Raw genomic sequence first — 19999 nt, 5'->3', positions numbered from 1 at the left:
TCCTGCACCACTCTCCCAAACTGTCTAGATCCTTCTGCAGCCTCCCCACTTCCTCAGCACTACCTGCCTGACCACCTAATTTTGTATCATCGGCAAACTTCGCTAGAATGCCCCCAGTCCCTTCATCCAGATCATTCATATATATGGTGAACAGCTGCGGCCCCAACACTGAACCCTGTGGGACACCGCTGGTCACCGGCTGCCATTCCGAAAAAGAACCTTTTATCCCAACTGTCTGCCTTCTGTCAGACAGCTAATCCTCAACCCATGCCAGTAGCTCACCTCGAACACCATGGGCCCTCACCTTACTCAGCAGCCTCCTGTGTGGCACCTTATCAAAGGCCTTTTGGAAATCCAGATAGACCACATCCACTGGGTTTCCCTGGTCTAACCTACTTGTCACCTCCTCAAAGAATTCTAACAGGTTCGTCAGGCACGACCTCCCCTTACTAAATCCATGTTGACTTGTTCTAATCCGACCCTGCTCTTCCAAGAATTTAGAAATCTCATCCTTAACGATCGATTCTAGAATTTTACCAACAACCGAGGTTAGGCTAATTGGCCTATAATTTTCCATCTTTTGTCTTGATCCTTTCTTGAACAAGGGGGTTACAACAGCGATCTTCCAATCGTCTGGGACTTTCCCTGACTCCAGTGATTTTTGAAAGATCTCAACCAACGCTTCCGCTATTTCTTCGGCCACCTCCCTCAGAACTCTAGGGTGTAGCCCATCGGGGCCAGGAGATTTGTCAATTTTAAGACCTTTTAGCTTTTTTAGCACCATCTCTTTTGTAATGGCAACTATACTCAACTCAGCCCCCTGACCCTCTATAATGTTTGGGATATTACTCATGTCTTCCACTGTGAAGACAGACGCAAAGTACTTATTAAGTTCTCCAGCCATTTCCTCGTCTCCCATCACTAGCCTTCCGGAATGAGTTTGAATTGGCCCAATGTCTACTTTGGCCTGTCGTTTGTTTCTTATGTATTGAAAGAAACTTTTACTATCATTTCTTATATTACTGGCTAGCCTGCCAGTAATATTACAAGTTGAACAACCACACACCTTCATCGATGAACGATTTAGTAAGACAAATGTAAACCTACCTGATAAAACTGCCGACTGATAGAGCAATGAATTACTGGTGAAATCCCAAACCTTAAAATAAAAAACAGAGAAATGTCATTGCTATGGAATAATGGGCGCAATTTAGCGGCCTCGTAACGTCCGGCTTTGCACCTGGTCACTCGCACGAGACCCTGCAAAATTTTGCAAAATCCTGCGAGACATCGCAATCTGGACCTCGCCTTCACTGGCCATGGTCCAGATCTGCATATTTAAGTGAGCCATCGGGTTCATTTAAATATGCGTTCCCGGGATTCTCCCGCCGCCCAGGACCTAACAGCTGCACCTGGGAGACTTGCCAGGGCGTTCTTAAGTACTGGTTTTGACAAACGTGGACCAGTCGCAATGGCCCGGAGGGAGTCTCCCAGGCCATTAGAAGCTCCCAGGTGGTCGGGCACAGGACAGGGTGGCACCCTGGCACACCCTCTGGCACCTGGGCACCTTGGCATGGCCTGTCTGGCACCCTGATAGTGCTACCCAGGAACCGTGCAGTGCCACTCGCGTGCCACGTTAGCATTGCCAAGAATCAGGCCTGGGGGCCTTACCAGGTGGAGGGAGGTACGTGGGTGTCCCTGGTGGTCTCCCCAAGGTTGGGAGGTGTGGAGAGGGTCAAAAACAGGGAGGGGAGAGGGGGCTGAAAGGGAGGGGGCAGCAGACAAAATGGTGCCCTGATCTGTGAGTAGCCCCCAGCAGGACATGGCTCAAGTGCAACCTGGGCAGAGATAAACTCCCCGAAGCCAAAAGATGGCAAAGTGACGTTGGATAGCTGGGTGTTTCTCCGTGTTTCGCAGCAGCAGAGAAACACCCCGCTAAACGTGCCCAAAATTAGACATATTGTTTTCCGCTGAATCGCGTCCAATGTTTATTACGCTGCACAGTCATATATTATACATTTCAAAGTCAAAGAGGTGTTATTTTATAAAGGAATAATGGTTTAAAAGAAACTTTCAAAGGTCTTCGCTTTTTACACCTCATACTAAGAGGGCATTGGCGACTATGGCCTTCCATTAGATTGGTCCATGATTACTCTTGGTAAAGCATTGCAGTAGTTTCTGCAATGTGACTGACCATAAAACTCTCCTCACCTTTACTGCCTGCCATCAGGTGTATTGGAAGGATTTAGGGGTTGATAATAAATCTGTTTAGCCGCATCATAAACGCACCTTCTGTGTCCATCAAATCTTGAAGTGGGGACTTGAACCTGGAGTTTCTGGCCCGGAGGTAGGTACAGTACTGCTGCGCCATATGGCCGACAGATTTTATACCATCATTTCTAATTCATTAGTGTCCTAAACTTGTGCAATTCAAGCAGGACACTAGAATGGCAAAGTCTGAGGAGAAAATTAGTTTTGTCCCTTTGCCTCGTCATCCTGATTTAGGCACATTGTAGGTGCCAATCAAGCGCGACAATGCCTGTCGGAGCCTAATTAATTTTAAACAATATCAAGGCTCACATTTAAACCAGGTGGATCAGTGGGGCAGAGGTGGGTTGTGGGGCTAGCAGTTATCTGCAGTTCAATCTTGAGACCTTGCTATTGTACAACAATTAATTAAAGACTGAAGCTATGAGGGAAGAATTGTTCTTGCTGTTGTGTGCAGACACATATATATGGGGCGCGATTCTCCCAAAGGGAGGGAAAGTCCCGACACCGGAGTGAAAACCGGAGTCAGAGCCCGCTTCCAGCCCCCTATTCTCCCGCCCCCGGGGGCCGAGGAGCGGAGTCACGTCTTTTACGCGCGCTGGGCCTTGGCGCCACATAAATGACGTGGCCGGCGTCACGTAAATGACGTCACCCACGCATGCGCGGGTTGGCCGGCGCCAACCCGTGCATGTGTGGTTGCCGACCTCCCCGAGGCAGCCCCGCAAGAAGATGGCGGATGGATCTTGCAGGGCGGGGGAGGAAAGGAGGTCCTCCTTTAGAGAGGCCGGCCCACCGATTGGTGGGCCCCGATCGCGGACCAGACCCCATCGGAGGCCCCCCCCCCCCCCGGTGAAGGAACCCCCCCCGGTGAAGGAACCCCCCCCCACAGGCCGCCCCCCAGCGTTCCTGCACAATTCCCACCGGCAGCGACCAGGTGTGGAGGTGGGAGAATCGCGTGCGGGTGTCGGGGCGGCATGGCGTGACTCACGCGGCGCCCCGGCGATTCTCCCACCCGGCGTGGGGATGGAGAATACTGCCCATGGTCTTTCTGAATGCGTTTAGAATTCTACTGCAGGCTACAACCAAAACTGCTCTTCCTTAAATATTTCTTAACCTCCACTTCACAAAAATGCCTCTTACTACACATTACTACACATTACGAGGCTGAATGAAACTGTCAGTTTGCCTGAATCATGGTGGTTTTATGATGTGGATCTGCACCAACTACAAATGAATCATCAAATTAATTGCAAGTAGCAATGCTAAAGCAACTCCAAATAGCAGCATAAAGATTGTTAACAGCATGTTTGCACAGGAGGCAGAAGCAGCCACCTTTTCAGGCCCTCTGGGAAGCTCCTGGAACCATTCTAGGCCGGTGAAGTGTTATGTGCTCAAAGTACCTGCCCAGCTATGAAGGTCAATATGGTTTTAAACTGTGGCTTAAGAACTGTGCGTGCAAGTGTTTGTGATGTCCTGCAGCATTAGGATCCATTATGTAAATAAAAGCAATTTCTAAGCCAACCATGTGGCCACCTAAGATGGTGTCCTGCAAAGGATGCTGGGAGAAATGGCCAAGTTCGAGGACAAGCAGGCTGCAGTTCAAATAAACACTAAAGCTGCAGCCCAGACTCTTACAATACATAGGGAAAGGCCATCTCCAGGTCATCCCACGACAATAGGATTAAATGTTAATTTCACTCAGCTAACAGACACAACGGCCTTCTTTATTTGGAAGGGCCTACGTGCCCTGGACACCTACGGACATGGCCTTTAAGGGCCCGCTTCACCATCAAGGTGGCAGACCTTGACTGGACTTTATCAATGAGGGTGATCAAACCCTGACCTGGGACCGCCCATAAGGGCGCAGAATCTACACGGATAAAAGATGTTGCGCAGCCCTACGATCTGTACAGCAGCAACCAAACAACGGTGACCTTCACCTGCCAACACGAGGACGATCATCACCCAACAAACAGAAGGAAGGCCAGAGCCAGGAACAGACCAGACCAAGGACCGAACATTGAGGACTCAAGATTCAGGAAAACAGATAAAGGCCAATATCAGATAAAGGCCAATATCCAATTGACCTCACAAGGGCTGGTTTAACACTGGGCTAAATCGCTGGCTTTGAAAGCAGACCAAGGCAGGCCAGCAGCACGGTTCAATTCCCGTACCAGCCTCCCTGAACAGGTGCCGGAATGTGGCGACTAGGGGCTTTTTACAGTAACTTAATTTCAAGCCTACTTGTGACAATAAGCGATTTTCATTTTTCATCTGTCCGGTACTTAACTTAACTCTGAAGTTAAGTTAAGGTCTTGCATGAACTTGCTCGGTGGTATAATTTATGTTGTGAGTGTGATTGTATAACTATAACACAGAGTGCACATGTATAGATATTGATTGTGTAATGAAACAGACTTGCAGTCATTTGACTACTGTATATGGGTTAAGACACACACTGTGGTTTAGCAACAAATTGAATTGTGCTTCAAAATTGCTTCCTGAGTTGATTCTGTGAGACACTGGTAATGAATCATGGAGTTGATTTGATAAATAGGTTGCAGCTGGGGCTAGCTTAGCACACTGGGTTAAACAGCTGGCTTGTAATGCAGAACAATGCCAGCAGCGCGGGTTCAATTCCCGTACCAGCCTCCCCGAACAGGCGCCGGAATGTGGCGACTAGGGGCGTTTCACAGTAACTTCATTGAAGCCTACTTGTGACAATAAGCGATTTTCATTTCATTTCATTTCATTCATTATTATAATTAACCCTCTTTCTGAATTAAAAACAAGGAAGTGATGCTAAATCTCTTCCCCCAAAACTATGACAAGAGTATAGTGTGTATTCCTGAATGCCCTATTCTATGGAAGAATACTGGAAGCATGTAAAGGGTACAGGAGGAATGATTTCAGGAAAGGCTTAAAAATAAAATTTTCACTGGACAATGAAGATTAAGCGGTGAATCTAATCGCAGTTTTCAACTAAACAAAAGGGTGCAAGAAGGTTGTAACAGACTGGTAGGTGAGTGAGCATCAGGGAAGAAATTTAACTTGTACCTAAGTCAGGATGTTTGTTCAAGGTGGAATTTCTCTGCACTCAAGACAAATTCGATCTCAGATCTCACTAATTTGGAACTACATGAACCGTAAGCGCTAAAAGATTGTCCTGAGGCAGTTTGATGGCTTGGAGCCCTGACAACCCACAGTGCAGCTCTCACATTGAATCAGTCCTGTGGAGTTCGGACTGCCAGCTGCAGTCTTCAGTATTTTTGTGGAGACAGGAAGAGCACCCCTACTCCTTCTGTAGCTTTCATACAATCATAGGCGGATACAGTGCAGAGGTGCCTGTGTCAGCTTTCTGTATGAGTTATCTAGTTAATCTCGCTCTCCTAATCTTCTCCCATAACCCTGCAAATTTTTCTTTTTCAAGTAAATAATTTTAAAATTTATTCTTACACAGGGCCGGAGCTTTCCGGTCATTAACACTGGTGGGATCTTCCCGTCCCATGGAAGGAAAACCCCGCCACCGGTTTCCTGGAGGCCGAGGGTGCATTCAACAGGACCAGAAGATCCCACCACCAGCCCATGGCACTGCCAGGTTCCCGGGTTGCTCGGTAAATCCTGCCCAGGATGTGGGCGTTGCTGGCTAAAGACCAGTATTTGCTGCCCGACCCACTTTGCTTTTGCAAAGGTGTTGGTGAGCTGTCTTCTTGAACCACTGCTGTCCATGTGGTATAGGTGCTGTTAGGAAGGGGAATAACAATTCTATTTTAAAAGTTACAACTGAACCTTTTTTCACCATCGTTTTCAGGCAGTGCAATCTGCTTCCGCCACCCTTTCAGAGAGCACTGTAGATCAGAACAACTTTCTTTGTAAAAGAAAATGTATCTCCTCCATTGCCTTTTTGTCATTTCTATTAAATGTGTCCTAGTTACCCACCCGTCATCCAGTAGAAAAAAGGTTCTCCCTGTCTGCTCCATCAAAATGCCTTTGAAAAAGGATTTATTGACTTGTCTCCAATGATCCCTTCAAGGAAGCTCAAGGCCTGATACAATGAGGTATTGCTCTGGCACTGTGCACGTTTCCGCATCTAAATTTTGCATCAGGGTCCTACATCCGCATGCCCATTTACAAGCCTAAATATGTCATTAGGCAGGCCTTGGGTTATCAATGGGGCAGCAAAGGAGAGGCCTACCCTTCCGCCACATCATTTCTGTGTCCTGGTCACCAGCTTTTCAGCACTAAACACATGCTTCATGAGTTCATTTTCTCCCCATAGTCTTGGTGCAAAGGGGTGATATGTAGAAGTTTTCTCTCAGAAGGTTCTTATGATCTGGGCTGAGGGTTTTCTGCCCCCACAATGTGTTTTCTGGATGCAGGGGCAGGACCCGCCAGCGGGATCTTCCAGTCCTGCCGATGTCTATGCCGTTTTGTATGGCTCGCCATGGGGGGGGGGGGTTCCCCTTCAGTGGGGGACCAGACAATCCCACCAGTGAGAAGGGCTGGAAAATGCCACTCCTGGAATTGTCGCTACCAGAAGTGGCCAGTGAAGCAGAGATTACAGCGTAATTTAACTAGGAATAGGAAATAAATAAAAAGGAGGGAAAAGGACATGGATTTCAATTAAATAGGGGCAGTTAAGGAGACAATTGGCAAGATGTAATGTCTATGAAGTCCTAGTTTGAATTTAGTTGAAAAGAGGTAGACGTAATAAAAGGAGAGGCAGAGGTCGACCTATGAAGTGAAAGACTCATTCCTAGAGGCTGGAAAATGTACTCCAACAAAGCAGGTAATACTGTGACATTGGACTGCTGCACAAGTTGCAATTCATTGGTTTGGAAAGAAAACAGAAGGTGTTGGGATACATTCTGACTGAGAACATCAAGGTTGTAAGGATTGTAAATAGAGATAATTTTCTAGAACCAAAACTTCAGTTGCAAAAAAACATTAAAATCAGAACATCCATACCTTAAAAGTCCTATCTTCAGAAATCGATACGAGTGTGTTCACTTGCCAAGGGCAAAACTCTGCAGCTGTTACCACAGCAAGGTGACCTTCTAATACAGCCAAAATCTCCTCCTGCTAATAGAGTATTAAACACCTATAACACCTAAAAATAGGTCACTTTTACAAGAGTATGAATTTCTCTTTTTATTGGTCCCACTATTGATTATTAACATTAGAAAGATACAGATGCACAAATAATAATCTATGAAGAAAAAGATGGTGGTTAACTTTCTTTAATTATGCAGAAGGAAAATAGGTAAGTTTCAGGCTATTATTTTAATTTATGAAATACAGTAGAAAGGATTCACATGGACAGGTTGAGGGAGCTTTATGGAGAGAAGTGTGAAGTGATACATTTTGGTTGGAAAAACGCCACTAAAGGCAATAGAAAATAAAGGAAATAATTCTGATGGGGCAGGGCAAGGTGAAAAAGTGGCGAATAAGGTTTACGGGATCTTGCGTTTTATAAATATAGGCATAGAGAACAAATTCAAGCGAGTTCTGGTGAACCTTTATAAAACACTCATTTGGTCTCAATTGTGCAGCTCTGGACACCATGCTTTAGGAAGGATGTGATGCTTTCAGAAAGGGTGTAAAAAACATTTATTAGAACGGTTGCATGATGGGTGGCACGGTAGTGCAGTGATTCCCGGCTTGGGTCACTGTCTGTGCGGAGTCTGAACATTCTCCCGCGTCTGTGTGGGTTTCCTCCGGGTGCTCCGGGAAACTCCTACAAGTCCCGAAAGACGTGCTTGTTAGGTGAATTGGACGTTTTGAATTCTCCCTCAGTGTACCTGAACAGGCGCTGGAGTGTGGCGACTGGGAGATTTTCACAGTGACTTCATTACAGTGTTAATGTAAGCCTACTTGTGACACTAATAAAGGTTATTATGAAGGGCTTTAGTTACATAAATACATTGAAGAAGCTGGATGTAAGCCTACTTGTGACACTAATAAAGGTTATTATGAGGGGCTTTAGTTACATAAATAGATTGAAAAAGCTCGAGCGGGGGGCTCCAGCTTCTTCAATGTATTTATGTAACTAAAGCCCCTCATAATAACCTTTATTAGTGTCACAAGTAGGCTCACATTAACACTGTAATGAAGTCACTGCGAAAATCTCCTAGTTCTCCTTCGAGTAGAGTAGGGTGAGGGGAGATTTGATTGAGGTGTTCAAATGGGGACAGAGTCGATAGGGAGAAGCTGTTCCCATTTCATTTCATTTGGTGTAAGGGTCAAGAACTAGGTAAATAGTAAAAGAACCAAAGAAGACATTAATTTTTTGATGCGGCAAGTGGTTAGGATCTGGAACCCACTGCCTGAGAGCGTGGAGGAGGCACTTCCAATCCCAGATTTCAAAAGAGAATTCGATAATTCTCTGGAGAGAAATCATTTGAAGCCTTACAAGGAAAAAGCAGGAGAGTGGTACTAGCTCCAGAGCTGGCACAGACACGATAGGACAAATGGCCTCCTTCCAAAACCATTTGATGATGCAGTGCTCTTAAACGTTGTCTTCTCGCCATTGTTCAGATTAATCACCCCCTTTCCTCCTGCAAGAGTTTCCCATGCCCCCCAGTCAATATTTATCTGCTTGTTGGCAAACCTCTCTTTGGTGGCAGCCCAACGATCGGTGACTGTCTCAACTACTCCTCCCACCAGGGAGGCAGCTACCACCTCCCATTTGTTTCAGGGGAGCAGCAGACCAGCAACTGAGGCCCGACATTCAAAACACCCCGGGCCTGCGAGCACGCCTTTCGTTCAGCACCTCCCCACCCTGAACCACACCGGGAGTTAAAATCAACTGCAATAATTTGGCATCACCGAGTTCAGGTAAAGAATTATTATATTGTTTTGAACTTACCTTACAGTTCAACACATAGATTTTGTCATCCGCACAAGTGGCCAGTGCTTGGTCATCTGGACTGAAGCATAAATATAACACCTTTCCCAGTAGCGTTCCCACAACATTTCCTCTTGGGACAAAGCCTGCAAGCATCAAGTTAAAAATTACAACCACACCCACACAAAGGGCAGGATTCTCCCATTTTGAGATGAAGTGCAGTGACGGTCGGCTCTGGAGGTGCCAGTCCTGCCGACCGGAATAGTGGGATCCAGCACCAGATTCGACACTTGGAACTTTATTAATTATGCACGGCAGGTTGGTCTCTGACTCTGAAGAAGGTTTAAAGGTCCTGACGTAATATTTAAACACGAGTCCAGCATCTGTCTTCACCAGACCCTCCAACGTGTCTGGATCACAGAGGCAAACGTCTCACAGCCTCAAGAAGAAGGCAGCACCGGCTTTCAGCACCAGAGTCCTCGAGGCCCTTATCGGAGAGTGGGCCCAACGGCATGTTCGTCACCCCAGGGATGGCTCAAAGCAGCACACCAAACCCACATCTCCAGCCTGAAAGGCCATTGCCCAGGTCAATGCAGCTGCCACCCACCCACAAAGTGCCTTCCAAAGCAGGAAGGGGGTGAATGATCTCATCCACTCCGCCAGGGTAAATCCGCTCTGGGCTCCCTCCACTATCAAACTCTCAGCGTGGCATCTTGTAAGGGTTACTCTCTTCACAGATCTCTCACAGTCACGGAATACATATCAACACTCTCTCAACAAGACTTTCACAGCCCCATCTGTCTTGTTGCTCCAACTCCATTTGCTGTCCTTTCTTGGGAGGGCACATCACATTCAGGGGACAATCATTCCACCCAACCTCTGCCCCAACCACTCCCATTACATCCATTTATTATGTCTCCATATAGGCCAAACCTACACACCACATACAAGAGCAAATCCAGACCGGAGAGGGACAACAGAGATACTCGCCCTTAGCGGGTTCGAGGAGGCTGCCGCAGAGCTCACCGGTGAGGACAGGGATCGCTCCTGTGATGATGCAGAGTTGGGCCTCCCGCAGTAACTTGGTACAGATCTCAGCCCCATCACTTCACCCAATCCCGCAATTCAAAGTGAGGGTGATATACTCTAATCAGCTTCAACTCATCCACCAAAACTGACCTTATGTGTATTTCATGCAGCAGGAAACCGTGGACAGTGAACCAGCCCAGCAGCTCTCCGAGCATACTTGTGGATCAGGAGGCTCAGGAAGAACCATCACTGCTCTCAACCACATCCTCCAATAGTGCAGAAACATACATTTAAGCAGGGCATAGTTCTTGGTCACTTTCTGGCGAACACCTCACTGTCACGTCCACGCTGCAGTCGAAGACGGACAGCTGAGGTATTTGCCACTCGAAGGGTTGCTGGAGACCAGCCACCTGCTCAGTCCCAGGCAGGTGATGTAAAGGGGAGATATTGCAATAGAGGTTTCAAACAGATGTGCTTCGGGAAGCAGTTTCTAACAGTGATAGTTTTTAATTCTGGTGGTTCTGCACATTCTGTATGACAGACTGCAGAACAGTCTGAGTGTTGCATTATGATGGTATGTATTACTGTTAGTTCATTCTGCTGCTGCTCTGCCTCTCCCCACCATATGTGGGCATATATGGTGCAGTGTCTTTCCCCCTTTAGTGCAGTGATGGGTGCTTTGTTTCTGGTTCTCTATAAAGAAAGCTGGGTCCAGAGGCTCACTCTATCACCCAGTAATCACCGTGCTATCGACACTTCAGTCAGAGTCACATTAGGAGACAGCCATTGGTGGTGAAACTCCCCTTTCATGTGTGATTTGCTTTATTCACAATATAAAACACTGTCTGGTTGGTCTTCCAGTAGATATAGCAAATCCTTTCTCCAATCATCTTTGGCCCACTTTGTAGAAGGAACAGTGGAGAACCACTGCTTGTTAATGGGCGGCACAGTAACACAGTGGTTAGCACTGTTGCTTCACAGCGCCAGAGATCCAGGTTCGATTCCCGGCTTGGGTCACTGTCTGTGTGGCGTTTGTACGTTCTCCCAGGTTTCCCCCGGGTGCTCCGGTTTCCTCCCACAGCCCAAAGATGTGCAGGTTAGGTGGATTGGCTACGCTAAATTGCCCCTTAGTGTCAAAAAAAAAAGGTTAGGAAAGGTTACTGGCTTACTGGGATAGGGTGGAAGCATGGGCTTAACTAGGGTGCTCATTCATGGACCGGTGTAGAGTCGATGGGCCGAATGGCTTCCTTCTACACTGTAAATTCGATGATTCTGTGCGGAGTCTGCACATTCTCTCCGAGTCTGCGTGGGTTTCCTCCCACAAGTCTCGAAAGATGTGCTGTTAGGTAATTTGGACATTCTGAATTCTCCCTCTGTGTACCCGAACAGGCTCCAAAATGTGGCAACTAGGGGATTTTCACAGTAACTTCATTGAAGTGTAAATGTAAACCTACTTGTGACACTAATAAAGATTATTATTATTAATTGTGGCAATTTTACTCTATGTACAGTTTTGCTCATATAAATGCAACATTATGAAATGAAATGAAAATGAAAATCGCTTATTGTCACGAGTAGGCTTCAATGAAGTTACTGTGAAAAGCCCATTACATTCTCTATATAGAATTACATAAGATATACAGGCCATTCAACCCAGTCATCCATGCTGACACTTATGGTAAGGGGAGTCAATGTGTAAGATGGTGGATGGAGTGCCAATCAGGTGGGTTGCTTTGTCTTGGTTAATGTTGAGCTTTTTGAGTGTTGTTTTAGTAGCATTCATCCAGGCAGGTGGAGAGTTGTGCCTGCCATATATTTTGGATGGTGTTCAGGGTTTGGGGAGTCTACAGTATTGTCTAGGTCTTGCTGCATGCAGACATGGCCTGCTCCAGTATCTGAGGAGTTGTGAATGGTACTGCACTGTGCAACGAACATTAAAAATGTTCAAAAATAGCCTTTCAAGCCTGCCCATCAGATCAGAAGTCAAAACTTTGTTTCTACAAATGCGACTTTGCAGATTTTCCCTACTTTGCAAACAAGCAGCAAACATTCCCACTTCTGATCTTATGACGGAGGGAAGTTCATTGATGAAGCAGTTGACGATGATTGGCCCTAGGACACAGAGGAACACCCAGTGGTATTCTGGGGCTGAGTTGATTGGCCTTCAACCTTTGGCCTTTGTGCTAGATATAGATCATAAAATTTACAGTGCAGAAGGAGGCCATTTGGCCCATCAAGTCTGCACCGGCTCTTGGAAAGAGCACCCCACTTAAGCCCACACCTCCACCCCATCCCGGTAACCCAGTAACCCCATCTAACCTAAGGGCAATTTAGCATGGCCAATCCACCTAACTGTGCACATTTTTGGACTGTCGGAGGAAACCGGAGCACCCGGAGGAAACCCACACAGACACGGGGAGAATGAGCAGACTCCGCACAGACAGTGACACAAGCCGGGAATCGAACCTGGGACCCTAGAGCGGTGAAGCAACTGTGCAAACCACTGTGCTACCATGCTGCCTAACTAATGACTCCAACTAATGGACAGTTTTCCCCCTGATTCCCATTGACTTAAATATTGCTGGGGATTCTTAATGTCATACTTCTACCTTGCTGTGTAGCACCTCTGATATTTGGCACTTTTGCGCATGTTTGAACCAAAGCTATAATGGTGTGCTGAATCGAGTGCATGGGCAGATTGGTGCACAGTGGTTAGCACTGCTGCTTCACAGCGCCAGGGACACGAGTTCAGTTCCAACCTTGAGTGACTGTCTGGGTGGAGTTTGCACTTTCTCCCCATCACTGCTTGGGTTTCCTCCGGGTGCTCTGGTTTCCTCCCACAGTCCAAAGATGTGCGGGTTTGGTGGATTGACCATGCTAAATTGCCCCTTAGTGTCCAAATATGTGCAGGTTAGTTGGGCCTAGATAAGTTGCTCTTTCAGAGAGTCGGTGCAGACTCAATGTGCCGAATGGCCTCCTTCTGAACTGTAGGAATTCTATGATTCTGGAAGCAGCTGCCAGCTTACTGGCGGAGATGCAAAGGGAGGCAGTGGAACATTCGGCACAACTTCAACATTGGCTCATCAGAGCAGAGTGCACAATGGAGGAGGCCCTCCCCATTCTGTCAGATATCGTGGCATCGACATACGGGAATCTCAAGGCCACCATGGGAAGGTTCGCAACCACCATGGAGACCTTGGTCCAGCAAGTCCTGCTGGATTTGCATTGGGCCGTGCACTCCATGGCCACACACTCTGGTGGGCGCCATCAGGATGTAGGCCACATCGGGACCAAGCACCTTGACAGGTTGGGAGAATTACGCCCAAAGATTATTCATACAGACTAGTATTTCTTTCTACATTCTGAACACAATAGCAGGAGATATCTGACAAAGTGCCACATAGGAAATAACAGTCTTCAAAAAGATTAAGGGGCAGATTAGCAGATTGGATTGAAAACTAGACGAAGGGGAGGAAACAGGAAATAAAGGCTGACAGCAATTTCTTAAGAGCAGTTGGAAATGGATAGCACGGTTCCACATGATTCTCTTCTGGACGCCTTTTATAACTTTGTAAATCAGTGGTCTGGATATAGGATGAGGTGTGCTTAAATAGGAAGCATAATAAATCATTCAAAGGACCATAGCAAGCTGCAATGGGATAGATGGTGGAATGGACAAAATGATGGAATCTAATACCATTAAACCTGGTCTCTGCATGTTGTAACATCTTAGTGACAGATGATTTCTTCTGTTCTAAATGTGATCAAAGGGTATGTGATTTTGATTTCATTAGAAATACCAATGAGAGGAAATTGCCCTGCATTTATTAACACAAGAGGTCCTTTTGGCTTTGTGCATTAGTGTAAAACAGGTTATAACAAACTATTGACTCCCTTCTTCCTTCAGGAACCATGCCCAAAGAGGATATTTGTGACTGGAGCCTTCCATTGGATTGGTCCATGATTCTGTTTGGCAAAGTCCTGCAGTGATTTGCCAATGCCTTCCGCAGTATGGCTGACAGGGAAACTCTCCCACCCGTACCACCTGCCAACAGACATAATTGGAAGGATTTACAGGCTGATGAACAACAGGTTTAGCCATATTATGAATGCACCTTCCGTGAACTATTGACTACAATGAAGATTAAATGGAGAAATGTTAACTGGGCTGCTGATTCACTCTTACCCATTTTGGCCCAACGCACTGTCAATCCCACCCTCCCCCAACCCCACATTTTGGCTGGAACAAAATGATCCCACTGATTTCTTTATGCATGATAGCCTTCAACAACTCAAACTACTTAAACTAGCGACAGTATAATCTAGCTCACTGTACCACATCTTCCAAACATAAATATCTTTTCCCTCTATCTGGATTTCATGGTCAAATAACTACACTTTTTCACAAAAAGAATAATTGTTCATCCTTGGTGCTTTAATCTGACCCAGTAACATTTTATAAAATAAAGCAGGACAGCACAGTAACATAGTGGTTAGCACCATGGTTTCACAGTGCCAGGACCCAGGTTCGATTCCCGGCTTAGGTCACTGTCTGTGCAGAGTCTGCACATTCTCCCTGTGTCTGCGTCGATTTCCTCCGGGTGCTCTGGTTTCCTCCCAGAGTCCAAAGAAGTGCAGGTTAGGTGGATTGGCCATGATAAATTATCCTTAGTGTCCAAAAAGGTTAGATTGAATTATGGGGATAGGTTGGAAGTGTGGGTCTAAATGGGGTGCTGTTTCGAAGGGCCAGTGCAGACTCGATGGGCCGAATGGCGTCCTTCTGCACTGTAAATTCTATGATTCTATGTCAAGGAACCAGAACCATTAATATCATTTCAAAATATCAGAAAACTGTGCACCTTCTTGTATGTTCCTTTGACATGCTTCCATATCCCATATAATGATATAATCTTCAGCTGCAGAACTCAGAAGCATTGGTTCATGGTGGTTTCCAAACGCCAGTGCAGTAATGGATTGGTGGTGGCCTTTTAATTGCAGGGTCTATATGAAGAAAATGAATGGACACATCAATATCTTTAGAATTATCCTCGAATATAGACTTGAACCATTTCATTCAGAATATTCTCTCTGCAAAACATACTGACTAAAATAGCATTAATCAATGGTTGTGGAATGTTTCTGGATTACTAATTGCTTTGGGGTATTTAACTGTGTTAACTGCAAGCGTAAACGCAAGGTGATGTTATTCTAACTGATTCACTGCCAACCGAGGTGACCTGGCAAATAGAATTGGTGCACCGTTCCAGGGCAGTATCACAAACTGCAATTTAGTGTTTTAATTGAAGATAAATGAATGTATATAATTTGCTGGAGATGTAAATTCACACTTATTTTACAAGATGAAGGAAAATGCTTGACTTTGACATGAAAATAAGGTGATGGGAACCCAGCAGCATGTCCATCCAAAAATATTAAGAAAACGTGACCCAATCCGCCCAGAAAAGGAGGTCTATAGATGTAATTTAAGGTAGTCACTCAGATAAAAGAGATAAACGGTACTGAATCCTGAACGTTTCGGCATAACTACAGGGCAAGAGCAACTGAAAAGAGAGACGTGTTGCTGAAGCTTTTCATCTTGCACTCATCACGACAAAGGCAAGAGCGTCAAATTTCAAACGATCACAATATTTTATACTAGATGAGAAAAAGGTGCTGATTGATAGTCAACCAATCAGTGCCCTTTTCTCTTCTGGTATAAATTGTTGAGATTGTTTGAAATTTGGCATTCTTGCCTTTGTCGTGATGAGTGTAAGACAGAAAGCTTCAGCAACATGTCTCTCTTTTCAACAAGATTCAAGCAAGCGATTGTTGGTCAAAGCCGCATTATTGTTTCCCTGTGAGGAAATTCACTTCTAAACGATTTTACACTGAAACATTGATACGTGCTAAATTTCCTTCATCACTTGCGGTGAAAAGCCCTCTGCCAGCCATTTACAAGTAAGTCATTTTTATTTATGCCAGTTGATATACCTTCAATTCACCGAGAGGCAGAGAGAGCGAGTGAACATTAGGCTTTATTAATTATGAATTTGCCTAGCCAGAGTCGGTTGTACAGATGAATGCCGCCCACAGATGGCTGGGTTATATATGGCCCCGGTGAGGGTGGAGCCAGAGGCGGAGCCCACCGGGGTTACAGTACAGTACCTGGAAGCAGCTCGCATCACCACTTCCAGGTCATAGGTCATAGGTTACAGTATCATACATGTGTTAGGTGAATACATTGACCACATTCACCCCCTGTTACAAACGTCAAGTCCAGCAGGGGCGACGTGGGGTCATTACATATTCAGTCTATCTGGAGGCCAGATCGTTCTCTTCGACCACCTCAGCTCTGGCGGTGCGGTGGGCACAGTTGATGCAGGTGGTGACTCCAGAGGCGTTGTGTCTGGAGCTTGAGCCTAAGTCCGGCGTGCCGGAGACGGTTGGGGTGTGGGGGTACGCAGGGGGGTGATGGGTGGCGGCAGTGTCGGCGCAGGACAATACAGGAGACCCAGGGGAGCGTTCGGGGCGCTGGGGGTGGCGGCGGGCAGCGGGGAGGGGGGCGCATTGGCAGGAGAACCAACTGGCGCCAGGTCCCGTAGGGAGACCGTATCTTGCCGTCCGTCCTGGTGCACGATGTAGGTGCACTGGGGGTTGGTGTGGAGCAGCTGGACCCTCTCGACCAGGGAGCCGGTCTTATGGCTCCTCATGTGCCTCCAGAGAAGGACTGGTCCCAAAGTCGTCAGCCAAGGTGGAAGCGAGACCCCGGAGATGGACTTCCTGGGAAGATAAACAAACGATCGTGAAGGGTCTCGTTCGTGGCCATGCAGAGGAGCGATCTGATGGAGTGGAGGGCGTCGGGGAGGACCTCCTGCCAGCGGGGGATCGGGAGACTTCTAGACCTGAGGGCCAGAAGAACGGCCTTCCATACCGTCGCGTTCTCCCTCTCCACCTGCCCGTTTCCCTGTGGGTTATAGCTCGTAGTCCTGCTCAAGGCGATGCCTTTGCTGAGCAGGTACTGATGTAGCTCATCACTCATGAACGATGTGCCCCGGTCGCTGTGGACGTAGGAAGGGAAACCAAACAGTGTGAAGATGCTATGCAGTGCCTTTATTACAGTGGCCGAGGTCATGTCGGGGCAGGGGACAATGAAGGGGGAGCGGGAGTACTCATCGATGACGGTGAGGAAGTATATATTACGGTTGGTGAAGGGGAGAGGCCCTTTGAAGTCAATGCTTAGGCATTCAAAGGGCCGGGAGGCCTTTACGAGGTGGGCTTTGTCTGGCCGGTAGAAGTGCGGTTTGCACTCCGCGCAGACTTGGCAGTCCCTGGTCATTGCCTTGACCTCCTCGGTGGAGAAGGGCAGATTGCTGGCCTTAATGAAGTGGGTAAGCCGGATGACCCCCGGGTGACAGAGGTCATTGTGGATAGCCCAAAGTCGGTCACCTTGCGCGCTGGCGCATGTGCCGTGGGACAGGGCATCTGGGGCTCATTAAGTTTCCCAGGATGATAATTGATATCGTAAGGGTCAGGGGGCTGAGTTGAGTATGGTTGCCATTACAAAAGAGATGGTGCTAAAAAAGCTAAAAGGTCTTAAAATTGACAAATCTCCTGGCCCCGATGGGCTACATCCTAGAGTTCTGAGGGAGGTGGCTGAAGAAATAGCGGAAGCGTTGGTTGAGATCTTTCAAAAATCACTGGAGTCAGGGAAAGTCCCGGACGATTGGAAGATCGCTGTTGTAACCCCCTTGTTCAAGAAAGGATCAAGACAAAAGATGGAAAATTATAGGCCAATTAGCCTAACCTCGGTTGTTGGTAAAATTCTAGAATCGATCGTTAAGGATGAGATTTCTAATTTCTTGGAAGAGCAGGGTCGGATTAGAACAAGTCAACATGGATTTAGTAAGGGGAGGTCGTGCCTGACGAACCTGTTAGAATTCTTTGAGGAGGTGACAAGTAGGTTAGACCAGGGAAACCCAGTGGATGTGGTCTATCTGGATTTCCAAAAGGCCTTTGATAAGGTGCCACACAGGAGGCTGCTGAGTAAGGTGAGGGCCCATGGTGTTCGAGGTGAGCTACTGGCATGGGTTGAGGATTGGCTGTCTGACAGAAGGCAGACAGTTGGGATAAAAGGTTCTTTTTCGGAATGGCAGCCGGTGACCAGCGGTGTCCCACAGGGTTCAGTGTTGGGGCCGCAGCTGTTCACCATATATATTAATGATCTGGATGAAGGGACTGGGGGCATTCTAGCGAAGTTTGCTGATGATACGAAGTTAGGTGGTCAGGCAGGTAGTGCTGAGGAAGTGGGGAGGCTGCAGAAGGATCTAGACAGTTTGGGAGAGTGGTGCAGGAAATGGCTGATGCATTTCAACGTGAGAAAATGTGAGGTCTTGCACTTTGGAAAAAAGAATCCAAGCATAGACTACTTTCTAAACGGTGAGAAAATTCATAATGCCAAAGTACAAAGGGATCTGGGAGTGCTAGTCGAGGATTCCCTAAAGGTAAACATGCAGGTTGAATCCGTGATTAAGAAAGCGAATGCTATGTTGTCATTTATCTCAAGAGGGTTGGAATATAAAAGCAGCGATGTGCTACTGAGCCTTTATAAGGCTCTGGTTAGGCCCCATTTGGAGTACTGTGTCCAGTTTTGGGCCCCACATCTCAGGAAGGACATACTGGCACTGGAGCGTGTCCAGCGGAGATTCACACGGATGATCCCTGGAATGGCGGGTCTAGCATATGAGGAACGGCTGGCGTTCCTGGGATTGTATTCATTGGAGTTCAGAAGGTTAAGGGGAGATCTAATAGAAACTTACAAGATAATACATGGCTTAGAAAGGATGGACGCAAAGAAACTGTTTCCGTTAGGCGAGGAGTCGAGGACCCGTGGGCACAGCCTTAGAATTAGAGGGGGTAAATTCAAAACAGAAATGCGGAGACATTTCTTCAGCCAGAGAGTGGTGGGCCTGTGGAATTCATTGCCGCAGAGTGCAGTGGAGGCCGGGACGCTAAATGGCTTCAAGGCAGAGATAGATAAATTCTTGATGTCGCGAGGAATTAAGGGCTATGGGGAGAATGCTGGGAGGTGGAGTTGAAATGCCCATCAGCCATGATTGAATGGCGGAGTGGACTCGATGGGCCGAATGGCCTTACTTCCACTCCTATGTCTTATGGTCTTATGGTAATTGTAGGTGGAGAGTTCGATCCTCCACCTCAAGATTTTGTCATTTTTTATTTTGCCCCGTTGTGCGTTGTCAAACATGACGGCGACCGATCGCTGGTTGGTGACGAGGGTGAATCTCTTACCGGCTAGGTAGTGCCTCCAGTGCCGCTCAGCTTCCGCTATGACTTGTGCTTCCTTCTCGACCGAGGGGTGTCGGATTTCGGAAGCGTGGAGGGTCCCAGAGAAGAATGCTACAGGCCTGCCCGCCTGGTTGAGTGTGGCGGCCAGTGCGACATCTGACACATCGCTCTCTACCTGAAAGGGGATGGACTTGTCTACTGCGTGCATTGCGGCCTTGGTGATGTCGGCCTTGATGCGGCTGAAGGCTGAGCGGGCCTCATCCATCAGGGGAAAAGTGGTGGTTTCAATCAGTGGGCGGGCTTTGTCCGCTTAGTTGGGGACCCACTGGGCGTAGTAGAACAGCCCCAGGCATCGTTTTAGGGCCTTGAGGCTGTGGGGAGAGGGGAGTTCTGTGAGGGGGCGCATTCGGTCGGGGTCGGGCCCTAGGACTCTGTTCTCCACGACGTATCCGAGGAAGTCTAGTCGGGTAGTACGGAAGACACATTTTTCTTTGTTGTATGTGAGATTGAGGGATTGGGGGGCCTGGAGGAACCTCTGGAGGTTGGCGTCAT

The 19999-nt window shown here is 47.3% G+C and overlaps 1 protein-coding gene across 9 annotated transcripts in view; it reads right to left on the bottom strand.

Moving 5' to 3' along the window:
* Window positions 1–19999, bottom strand: part of wdr27 (WD repeat domain 27) — a 599569-nt gene that overhangs the window by 560258 nt on the left and 19312 nt on the right. For 8 of the 9 annotated variants that reach the window (XR_005462840.1, XM_038815943.1, XM_038815902.1 and 5 more), the window contains exons 3-6: window positions 15004–15145; window positions 9137–9261; window positions 7237–7350; window positions 1108–1159 (exon numbers count right to left, since the gene is read on the bottom strand). Coding sequence is in view for 8 of the 9 variants with exons in the window: in XM_038815943.1 (XP_038671871.1) it covers window positions 1108–1159; window positions 7237–7350; window positions 9137–9261; window positions 15004–15145 (433 nt within the window). In the remaining variant the exon portion in view is untranslated. The remainder of the gene's footprint in view (window positions 1–1107; window positions 1160–7236; window positions 7351–9136; window positions 9262–15003; window positions 15146–19999) is intronic. The other variant, XM_038815919.1, reaches the window with a different exon arrangement.

Source organism: Scyliorhinus canicula, chromosome 1 (genome assembly GCF_902713615.1).
Source record: "Scyliorhinus canicula chromosome 1, sScyCan1.1, whole genome shotgun sequence".
NCBI lineage: Eukaryota > Metazoa > Chordata > Chondrichthyes > Carcharhiniformes > Scyliorhinidae > Scyliorhinus > Scyliorhinus canicula.
The sequence above is the reverse complement of the archived record's forward strand: the minus strand, read 5'-3'. Positions and strand labels throughout refer to the sequence as shown.